This window comes from Carassius carassius, chromosome 9, assembly GCF_963082965.1.
Source record: "Carassius carassius chromosome 9, fCarCar2.1, whole genome shotgun sequence".
NCBI classification, from domain to species: domain Eukaryota; kingdom Metazoa; phylum Chordata; class Actinopteri; order Cypriniformes; family Cyprinidae; genus Carassius; species Carassius carassius.
This window is the reverse complement of record NC_081763.1, coordinates 35947004-35958304: the sequence shown is the minus strand read 5'-3', so window position 1 is coordinate 35958304 and position 11301 is coordinate 35947004. Positions and strand designations below refer to the sequence as shown.

Genomic DNA, 11301 nt, shown 5'->3' with positions numbered 1-11301 from the left:
GCCCTCACATCTGCAGTAATGAAGCCCCTGTGCCCTAAACCACCCGGGATCACTGGTCTAAATGACTCCTGTTGCCCTCACATCTGCAGTAATGAAGCCCCTGTGCCCTAAACCACCCGGGATCACTGGTCTAAATGACCCCCGTTCCCCTCAAATCTGCAGTAATGAAGCCCCTGTGCCCTAAACCACCCGGGATCACTGGTCTAAATGACCCCTAATATGTGTGTGTCGTGTTAAGGATCAGATATGTTGTTGTTGTTTCCTCTCTCTGGACAGGATCAGGGCTCCTCCGTTCGGGTGATGGTTTTGGTTCAGCATCATGTCGGATCAACACGAAACTAAAACAGATATTAATATCAATGCGATGTTACTTGATAACAGAGTGCTTTTGACCCGCGATCAGTAATGAATGCCTCGATAAACAGTCACACATTTATTTCTGGCAACACGTGACTCCTCTCCCCGCCCCCAGGAATCACGTGACCTGTCCCATGACGTCAGCGCCGGAACCCTGGTAAATAAATCCATTCAGCTTTACTATTAACTGTTTCATTGGCGAATCTCAAATTCACTGCAAGAAATTCAGTCACCAAAGGGCCATTTTTATTGCAGTAACCGATATAAGCATTTGATTATTTTGTGTGTACATAATATATGCCAACATTTTAAAAAAAAATTAAAAAAACGAAACGAAGGACCCAAATCAAAAAGTAACACACATTCCACACACATACACTGCATCATAATGGTTTATTTTTGCTCCAAACACAATTATCACACTTCTATGATTGACTCACTGCAGACTATTTTTTTAAATGAACGTTCATGTCACCATACAGCCAACAGATACAGGACATTGTGGGTAAATGGATCCAGTGGGTGCCGAGGATTGTGGGTAAATGAATTCAGCGGGTGCCAAGGATATGTTGTGGGTATGTTGAATCAGTAGGGTCTGAATTTCCTCTGCGCTCTCAGTACAGCGATTCTCTGTTTGTCCTCTTCAAACTTCTTCCTTAGCTCAGCGATATCTGAAACAGATTATTTGGTTTGAGAGCCTCTCAGACACACACCACCATTCCCTGACTTATTCTCTGAATAATGAGTTTGACATAAAAAGGCACAATTAAAAATTTTTTTTAAAAAAGTTAGCGTCTTGCCCCAGTTAGCCCCTCCCAGTTCGCGTCTTGGCCCTCCGAGTTCGGTCCTCCAAGTTTGCGTCTTGCCCCTCCGAATTCGCCCCTCCGAGATCACTTCTCGCCCCTCCAAGTTCGCGTCTTGCCCCTCCGAATTCGCCCCACCGAGATCGCATCATCCCTACAAATCCGCCCCTCCGAGTACGGGTCTCGCCCCTCTGAGTTCGCGTCTTGACCCTCCGAGTTCTTCCCTCCGAGTTTGCATCTTGCCCCTCTGAGTTCGGCCCTCCGAGTTCGCGTCTTGCCCTCCAAGTTCGCCCCTCCGAGTTCGGGTCTCGCCCTCCGAGTTCGCGTCTCCGAGTTCGCGTCTCGCCCTCCGAGTTCGCCCCTCCGAGTTCGGGTCTCGCCCTTCTGAGTTTGCGTCTTGCCCTCAGAGTTTGCCCCTCCAAGTTTGGGTCTCGCCCTCAGAGTTCGCCCCTCTGAGTTCGCGTCTTGCCCCTCCGAGTTCGCGTCTTGCCCCTCCGAGTTCGCGTCTTGCCCCTCCGAGTTCGCGTCTTGCCCCTCCGAGTTCGCGTCTTGCCCCTCCGAGTTCCCTCCGAGTTCGCGTCTTGCCCCTCCGAGTTCGCGTCTTGCCCCTCCGAGTTCGCGTCCCGCCCTCCGAGTTTGCGTCCCGCCCTCCGAGTTCGCGTCTCGCCCTCCGAGTTCGCGTCTTGCCCTCCGAGTTCGCCCCTCCGAGTTCGCGTCCCGCCCTCCGAGTTCGCCCCTCCGAGTTCGCGTCCCGCCCTCCGAGGTCGCCCCTTTCCAGTTCGCGTCCCGCCCTCCGAGTTCGCGTCTCGCCCTTCTGAGTTTGCGTCTTGCCCTCCGAGTTCGCCCCTCCGAGTTCGGGTCTCGCCCTCCGAGTTCGCGTCTTGCCCTCCGAGTTCGCGTCTCGCCCTTCTGAGTTTGCGTCTTGCCCTCCGAGTTCGCCCCTCCGAGTTCGGGTCTCGCCCTCCGAGTTTGGGTCTCGCCCTCAGAGTTCGCCCCTCCGAGTTCGCGTCTTGCCCCTCCGAGTTCGCCCCTCCGAGTTCGCGTCTTGCCCCTCCGAGTTCGCGTCTTGCCCCTCCGAGTTCGCGTCTCGCCCTTCTGAGTTTGCGTCTTGCCCTCCGAGTTCGCCCCTCCGAGTTCGGGTCTCGCCCTCCGAGTTCGCCCCTCCGAGTTCGGGTCTCGCCCTCCGAGTTCGGGTCTTGCCCTCCGAGTTCGCCCCTCCGAGTTCGCGTCTCGCCCCTCCGAGTTCGCGTCTCGCCCCGCCGAGTTCGCGTCTCGCCCCGCCGAGTTCGCGTCTCGCCCCGCCGAGTTCGCGTCTTGCCCCTCCGAGTTCGCGTCTTGCCCTCTGAGTTCGCGTCTCGCCTCTCCGAGTTCGCCCCTCCGAGTTCGCCCCACCGAGATTGCATGTCACCCCTACAAATTTCCCCCTCCGAGTTCGCCCCTCCGAGATTGCATGTCACCCCTACAAATTTGCCCCTCCGAGTTCGCCCCACCGAGATTGCATGTCACCCCTACAATCTTGCCCCTCCGAGTTCGCGTCTTGCCCCTCCGAGTTCGCGTCTTGCCCCTCCGAGTTCGCGTCCCGCCCTCCGAGTTTGCGTCCCGCCCTCCGAGTTCGCGTCCCGCCCTCCGAGTTCGCGTCTCGCCCTCCGAGTTCGCGTCTCGCCCTCCGAGTTCGCGTCTCGCCCTCCGAGTTCGGGTCTCGCCCCTCTGAGTTCACGTCTTGCCCTCCGAGTTCGCCCCTCCGAGTTCGGGTCTTGCCCTCCGAGTTCGCGTCTTGCCCCTCCGAGTTCGCGTCTTGCCCCTCCGAGTTCGCGTCTCGCCCCTCTGAGTTCACGTCTTGCCCTCCGAGTTCACCCCTCCGAGTTCGCGTCTTGCCCCTCCGAGTTCGCGTCTTGCCCCTCCGAGTTCGCCCCTCCGAGTTCGCGTCTTGCCCCTCCGAGTTCGCGTCTTGCCCCTCCGAGTTCGCGTCTTGCCCCTCCGAGTTCGCGTCTCGCCCCTCCGAGTTCGCGTCTCGCCCTTCTGAGTTTGCGTCTTGCCCTCCGAGTTTGCCCCTCCGAGTTCGGGTCTCGCCCTCCAAGTTCGGGTCTTGCCCTCCGAGTTCGCCCCTCCGAGTTCGGGTCTCGCCCTCCGAGTTCGGGTCTTGCCCTCCGAGTTCGCCCCTCCGAGTTCGGGTCTCGCCCTCCGAGTTCGGGTCTTGCCCTCCGAGTTCGCCCCTCCGAGTTCGGGTCTCGCCCTCCGAGTTCGGGTCTTGCCCTCCGAGTTCGCCCCTCCGAGTTCGGGTCTCGCCCTCCGAGTTCGCCCCTCCGAGTTCGCGTCTCGCCCCTCCGAGTTCGCGTCTCGCCCCTCCGAGTTCGCGTCTCGCCCCTCCGAGTTCGCGTCTCGCCCCTCCGAGTTCGCGTCTTGCCCCTCCGAGTTCGCGTCTTGCCCCTCCGAGTTCGCGTCTTGCCCTCTGAGTTCGCGTCTCGCCTCTCCAAGTTCGCCCCTCCGAGTTCGCCCCTCCGAGTTCGCCCCACCGAGATTGCATGTCACCCCTACAAATTTCCCCCTCCGAGTTCGCCCCTCCGAGATTGCATGTCACCCCTACAAATTTGCCCCTCCGAGTTCGCCCCTCCGAGTTCGCCCCACCGAGATTGCATGTCACCCCTACAAATTTGCCCCTCCGAGTTCGCCCCTCCGAGTTCGGGTCTCGCCCCTCTGAGTTCACGTCTTGCCCTCCGAGTTCGCCCCTCCGAGTTCGGGTCTCGCCCTCCGAGTTCGGGTCTCGCCCTCCGAGTTCGGGTCTCGCCCTCCGAGTTCGGGTCTTGCCCTCCGAGTTCGGGTCTTGCCCTCCGAGTTCGCGTCTTGCCCCTCCGAGTTCGCGTCTTGCCCCTCCGAGTTCGCGTCTTGCCCCTCCGAGTTCGCCCCTCCGAGTTCGCGTCTTGCCCTCCGAGTTCGGGTCTCGCCCCTCCGAGTTCGTGTCTTGCCCTCAGAGTTCGCCCCTCCGAGTTCGCCCCACCGAGATCGCATGTCACCCCTACGAGTTCGGGTCTCGCCCCTCCAAGTTCGCAGTTCTGAGATCGTGCCTCGATGCTCCGTGATCGCATATTGCGTTTGTGTCTCATCGCTCTGAAAAAACATTTAGTGAATTTCACAAGTTTTTTATTATATATAATCAAAGACTTCTTTTAGCTTGGCGCATGAAGACAGCGCAGTTCAGGGAGCAGACTCGTACACTAGTGTATCCTTCTCGCTTCTGAATTCGCATCTCGCCCCTCCAAGTTCTCGCCACTCTGAGTTTGCTCAGTTTCCGCCTTGACGCCCAGAATTTTCATTTAGTGTAAATATAATTAAATACTTCTTGTAGCTTGGTGCATGAAGACAGTGATTATCAGGGAGCAGACTCGTACACTATCTAGTTCACTCTTACAGTCTCAACGCATGCATGAATGTGGGGTCGAGTTGCAGATCGTCTCAAGACTCACGTTCTTTCTGCGTGTTTCTGTGCTGCCACGTGTAGAAGTTCAGCAGCTCCTTGCGCTCGCTCTTCTTCTTCTCCTTCTTAAGCATCCTCTCATTGGCTGTCTCGCTGTGTGGGCGGACCTTCACGCCGCGGCTGCTTTTCGTCACCTTCACCCAACCCTCCTCATCCTCCTGTTGCTGTTCCGCCTCCTGGTTCTGACGCTCCGCCTCCTGTCAGGAAAGTTCATGAATAATTAATGAGCTGTAGCTCTGTGTGTGTTTGGGTGTGTGTGTGTGTGTGTGTATGTATCTCACCTCCTCCTTCTGTTTATCATAATTATTCATGAACTGATCGATGTCCTGCTGTAGTGATGAAGCTTTGATCAGTGAGTCTGAGTACTGCTGGATCCACTCTAGACACACACACACACCATCATCATTATCAGTATCATCATATCTTCCTCACACACACACACACACACACATCATCAGTATCATCATATATTCATCACACACCATCATCATCATCATCATCATCAGTATCATCATTACACACACACACACAATCATCATCAGTATCATCATTACACACACACACTCACTGTGGATGCCGGTCCTGACGGGTCTCTCAGCTGTAGAGACGACGAGCGGGACGTTCTCCGGGTGCCGTTTAGCTGCGTTCACCGCAGATGCGTGTTTGAAGACGATGTATGCCACCCTGAAACACTACATATACACACGCACACAGTATATAATCATGAGTACATGCTGTGCGATCATGTTCAGTGATGTGTCAGCTGCTGTAGAGGCTGTAAAGGGGTCACCTGTCTGAGTGTGCCTGTGAAGTGTCTGGACACCCCACTGTGGCTCGTCTCTGACGCTCCTGGTCTCTCCTTCAGCTCCACGGACTGGACAAACCCGAAGCGGCTGAACACCTCTTTCAGAACACTCTAGAAACACACAGCACACGGGTTCAGTGCCCAGAGAGAAACACACAGCACACGGGTTCAGTGCCCAGAGAGAAACACACCAGCACACGGATTCAGTGCCCAGAGAGAAACACACAGCACACGGGTTCAGTGCCCAGAGAGAAACACACAGCACACGGGTTCGGTGCCCAGAGAGAAACACACAGCACACGGGTTCAGTGCCCAGAGAGAAACACACCAGCACACGGATTCAGTGCCCAGAGAGAAACACACAGCACACGGGTTCGGTGCCGAGAGAGAAACACACAGCACACGGGTTCAGTGCCCAGAGAGAAACACACAGCACACGGATTCAGTGCCCAGAGAGAGAAACACAGCACACGGGTTCAGTGCCCAGAGAGAAACACACAGCACACGGGTTCGGTGCCCAGAGAGAAACACACGGGTTCGGTGCCCAGAGAGAAACACACAGCACACGGGTTCAGTGCCCAGAGAGAAACACACCAGCACACGGATTCAGTGCCCAGAGAGAAACACACCAGCACACGGGTTCAGTGCCCAGAGAGAAACACACCAGCACACGGGTTCAGTGCCCAGAGAGAAACACACCAGCACACGGGTTCAGTGCCCAGAGAGAAACACACCAGCACACGGGTTCGGTGCCGAGAGAGAAACACACAGCACACGGGTTCGGTGCCGAGAGAGAAACACACAGCACACGGGTTCGGTGCCGAGAGAGAAACACACAGCACACGGGTTCGGTGCCGAGAGAGAAACACACAGCACACGGGTTCGGTGCCCAGAGAGAAACACACAGCACACGGGTTCGGTGCCCAGAGAGAAACACAACAGCACACGGGTTCGGTGCCCAGAGAGAAACAAACAGCACACGGGTTCAGTGCCCAGAGAGAAACACACAGCACACGGGTTCAGTGCCCAGAGAGAAACACACCAGCACACGGGTTCAGTGCCCAGAGAGAAACACACCAGCACACGGGTTCAGTGCCCAGAGAGAAACACACCAGCACACGGGTTCGGTGCCCAGAGAGAAACACACCAGCACACGGGTTCGGTGCCCAGAGAGAAACACACCAGCACACGGGTTCGGTGCCCAGAGAGAAACACACCAGCACACGGGTTCGGTGCCCAGAGAGAAACACACAGCACACGGGTTCGGTGCCCAGAGAGAAACACACAGCACACGGGTTCGGTGCCCAGAGAGAAACACACAGCACACGGGTTCGGTGCCCAGAGAGAAACACACAGCACACGGGTTCGGTGCCCAGAGAGAAACACACAGCACACGGGTTCGGTGCCCAGAGAGAAACACACAGCACACGGGTTCGGTGCCCAGAGAGAAACACACCAGCACACGGGTTCGGTGCCCAGAGAAAAACACACCAGCACACGGGTTCGGTGCCCAGAGAGAAACACACCAGCACACGGGTTCGGTGCCCAGAGAGAAACACACCAGCACACGGGTTCGGTGCCCAGAGAGAAACACACCAGCACACTGGTTCGGTGCCCAGAGAGAAACACACCAGCACACTGGTTCGGTGCCCAGAGAGAAAAACACAGCACACGGGTTCGATGCCCAGAGAGAACACACAGCACACGGGTTCGGTGCCCAGAGAGAAACACACCAGCACACGGGTTCGGTGCCCAGAGAGAAACACACAGCACACGGGTTCGGTGCCCAGAGAGAAACACACAGCACACGGGTTCGGTGCCCAGAGAGAAACACACAGCACACGGGTTCGGTGCCCAGAGAGAAACACACCAGCACACGGGTTCGGTGCCCAGAGAGAAACACACAGCACACGGGTTCGGTGCCCAGAGAGAAACACACAGCACACGGGTTCAGTGCCAAGAGAGAAACACACAGCACACGGGTTCGGTGCCCAGAGAGAAACACACCAGCACACGGGTTCGGTGCCCAGAGAGAAACACACCAGCACACTGGTTCAGTGCCCAGAGAGAAACACACAGCACACGGGTTCGGTGCCCAGAGAGAAACACACAGCACACGGGTTCGGTGCCCAGAGAGAAACACACAGCACACGGGTTCGGTGCCCAGAGAGAAACACACAGCACACGGGTTCAGTGCCCAGAGAGAAACACACAGCACACGGGTTCGGTGCCTAGAGAGAAACACACAGCACACGGGTTCAGTGCCCAGAGAGAAACACACAGCACACGGGTTCGGTGCCCAGAGAGAAACACACAGCACACGGGTTCAGTGCCCAGAGAGAAACACACAGCACACGGGTCCGGTGCCCAGAGAGAAACACACAGCACACGGGTTCGGTGCCCAGAGAGAAACACACAGCACACGGGTCCGGTGCCCAGAGAGAAACACACAGCACACGGGTTCGGTGCCCAGAGAGAAACACACAGCACACGGGTTCAGTGCCCAGAGAGAAACACACCAGCACACGGGTTCAGTGCCCAGAGAGAAACACACAGCACACGGGTTCGGTGCCCAGAGAGAAACACACAGCACACGGGTTCGGTGCCCAGAGAGAAACACACAGCACACGGGTTCAGTGCCCAGAGAGAAACACACAGCACACGGGTTCGGTGCCCAGAGAGAAACACACAGCACACGGGTTCGGTGCCCAGAGAGAAACACACAGCACACGGGTTCGGTGCCCAGAGAGAAACACACAGCACACGGGTTCAGTGCCCAGAGAGAAACACACAGCACACGGGTTCAGTGCCCAGAGAGAAACACACCAGCACACGGGTTCAGTGCCCAGAGAGAAACACACCAGCACACGGGTTCAGTGCCCAGAGAGAAACACACAGCACACGGGTTCGGTGCCCAGAGAGAAACACACAGCACACGGGTTCGGTGCCCAGAGAGAAACACACAGCACACGGGTTCGGTGCCCAGAGAGAAACACACAGCACACGGGTTCGGTGCCCAGAGAGAAACACACAGCACACGGGTTCAGTGCCCAGAGAGAAACACACCAGCACACGGGTTCAGTGCCCAGAGAGAAACACACAGCACACGGGTTCGGTGCCCAGAGAGAAACACACAGCACACGGGTTCGGTGCCCAGAGAGAAACACACAGCACACGGGTTCAGTGCCCAGAGAGAAACACACAGCACACGGGTTCGGTGCCCAGAGAGAAACACACAGCACACGGGTTCGGTGCCCAGAGAGAAACACACAGCACACGGGTTCGGTGCCCAGAGAGAAACACACAGCACACGGGTTCAGTGCCCAGAGAGAAACACACAGCACACGGGTTCGGTGCCCAGAGAGAAACACACAGCACACGGGTTCGGTGCCCAGAGAGAAACACACAGCACACGGGTTCGGTGCCCAGAGAGAAACACACAGCACACGGGTTCAGTGCCCAGAGAGAAACACACAGCACACGGGTTCGGTGCCTAGAGAGAAACACACAGCACACGGGTTCAGTGCCCAGAGAGAAACACACAGCACACGGGTTCGGTGCCCAGAGAGAAACACACAGCACACGGGTTCGGTGGCCAGAGAGAAACACACAGTGTGTGTAAGTGTGTGTTACAGTATACAGTGTGTGTGTGTGTGTGTTATAGTATACAGTGAGAGTGTGTGTGTGTGTGTGTGTGTGTGTGTGTGTGTGTGTGTGAGTGTGTGTTATAGTACACAGTGAGAGTGTGTGTGTGTGTGAGAGTGTGTGTTATAGTATACAGTGTGTGTGTGTGTGTGTGTGTGTGTGAGAGTGTGTGTTATAGTATACAGTGTGTGTGTGTGTGTGTGTGTGTGTGTGTGTGTTATAGTATACAGTGAGAGTGTGTGTGTGTGTGTGTGTGTGTGAGTGTGTGTTATAGTACACAGTGAGAGTGTGTGTGTGTGTGTGTGTGTGTGTGTGTGTGTGTGTGAGAGTGTGTGTTATAGTATACAGTGAGAGCGTGTGTGTGTGTGTGTGTGTGTGTGTGTAAGAGACTGACCTCAGTGAAGTACGGAGGGACGTTGAGCGCGAACAGTGTTCGGTCCAGTGGTCGGTTCGTGCTGGACTCCGCTCGGACCCGGTGCTCTTTAACACACAGCTGATGAAGAGCAGCATGAGCGTCATCCTCACTGAACCTCAGCGACAGCACTGCACCCACACCCACACACACACACACACACACATCACTTTACAGCTCAAAGACACGACAGAACGCACAACTGTGTCATCTTCCGTGATTACCGGATAAAGGAACGGATTTCTAAACGTTACTGAAACACAAACAGATGTTAACTTTACCACTGAAGCCTCCGGGAATGACGCGCGCGTGTTGATCTGCAGACGGCGCCATCTTGGTTTACCCGCGTCACCGGAAACAGAAACGCAATGGCTGCTGGGAACTATAGTTCTTCTAGTGAATATATCTCCACAAGAGTTGAATAATAAGGAATTGAGTGAAATATGAACATAAATATGTTTATCAGACTGGTGCCCTGTTCACTTTTTCTATCAAATAAAACCAACCAGGCTGTATTTTCAGCATCATTCCTCCAGTCTTCAGTGTCACATGATCTTCACAAATCATGAAAATATGATGATTTACTGCTCAAGAAACATTTCTGATTATTATCAATATTGAACACAGTTGTGCTGCACGATGATTTGCCAAAATCTTAATACATTCTATTTTTCAGGATTCACAGATGAATAAAGTTCAAAAGAGCAGCATTTATTTGAAATAAAAATATACTACTACTGTTTCAGCTTTTAAAAGTTTTGTATAGAATAGCAAAGTCATTATATTTCGTTTCATTATTTTTTAATTAAGTTAATTTAGAAAAATGTTTTCTAAAAAGATTTTTCTTCATTAAATCTAAGTTTTAGTTTTTTTAAGTAATGACAGAGCATCCAGCGGCAGACAGTGAGTCTATGTTTGATCAGCCTTCTCAAATCATCACCACTTGCTCAAAATAAAATCTATAGATTTAGAACAGTTCAAGCATATGACAATGTTTAAATGTTAGACCCAGATAAACGTACGCGTCAGGATCAATAGTTTGTGTCATGGAGACGACAGCGTGATCATTTGCATGTTTTCACTGGATACGCCATCATTTTTGCTCATAAAGGTAACAGTAATACATCATTCGTAACTGTAAAGGGTCTACTTTTATTTGTGTGCACTCACAATATCAACAAAACGTTGGGCTTTTATAAAATAAAGAAAACAAATATGATCTGATGTTATCTGACGCTTTTATCTAAAGCGCCTTACAATTGCTATATATGTCAGAGGTCGCACGCCTCTGGAGCAACTAGGGGTTAAGTGTCTTGCTCAGGGACACATTGGTGTCTCACAGTGGATTCGAACCCGGGTCTCTCACACCAAAGACATGTGTCTTATCCACTGCACCAACACCACCCCAATGGTCATGAACAGGAGCGCTTCACAAAAATGAACCGAATACATGCCTCCCAGACATAATAAATATCTAAAGAAAGCTTTAAATCAGGACTTAACGAAATAAAACATATCGAAAAACTCTTATTATAATCATAATCTGTATGCATTTCTTAAAGGCGGGTGTAATGAAGAGATGGAGAGCACTGCACATGAACTATTAGCTCATTTTCCCAAAGTATTGGGATGTTTTACTAACTCCCCGTGCTCCAACTTCTCCTGATGCTCTGCGTGCTCATCTGTGCTAATGTGTGTGTTGTGTAGGCGATGTATAATGTTTATAATAGCCTATAATCATTAGAACAGTATTTCATACAGTAGCCTGTGTGTGCTCTGTGTGTATATGGCCACAGTAAAAGGAGAG

General features: G+C 53.7%; 1 protein-coding gene across 2 annotated transcripts; it reads right to left on the bottom strand.

The window, feature by feature from the left end:
- Positions 1 to 676: 676 nt before the first annotated feature.
- rrp7a (ribosomal RNA processing 7 homolog A) lies at positions 677 to 9890 on the bottom strand. Of its 2 annotated transcripts, XM_059557399.1 has the most exons (8): positions 9776 to 9890; positions 9477 to 9625; positions 5423 to 5548; positions 5201 to 5324; positions 4914 to 5011; positions 4622 to 4829; positions 936 to 1028; positions 677 to 898 (listed from the first exon to the last, which is right to left on the bottom strand). In XM_059557399.1, exons 1-7 carry the CDS (start codon positions 9825 to 9827, stop codon positions 943 to 945), a joined length of 843 nt encoding a protein of 280 aa, XP_059413382.1. In that variant the 5' UTR covers positions 9828 to 9890; the 3' UTR covers positions 677 to 898; positions 936 to 942. The 2 variants fall into 2 exon arrangements, with proteins under 2 accessions (XP_059413382.1, XP_059413381.1); XM_059557398.1 differs by having other exon boundaries at positions 677 to 1028.
- Between the last annotated feature and the right edge of the window lie 1411 nt (positions 9891 to 11301).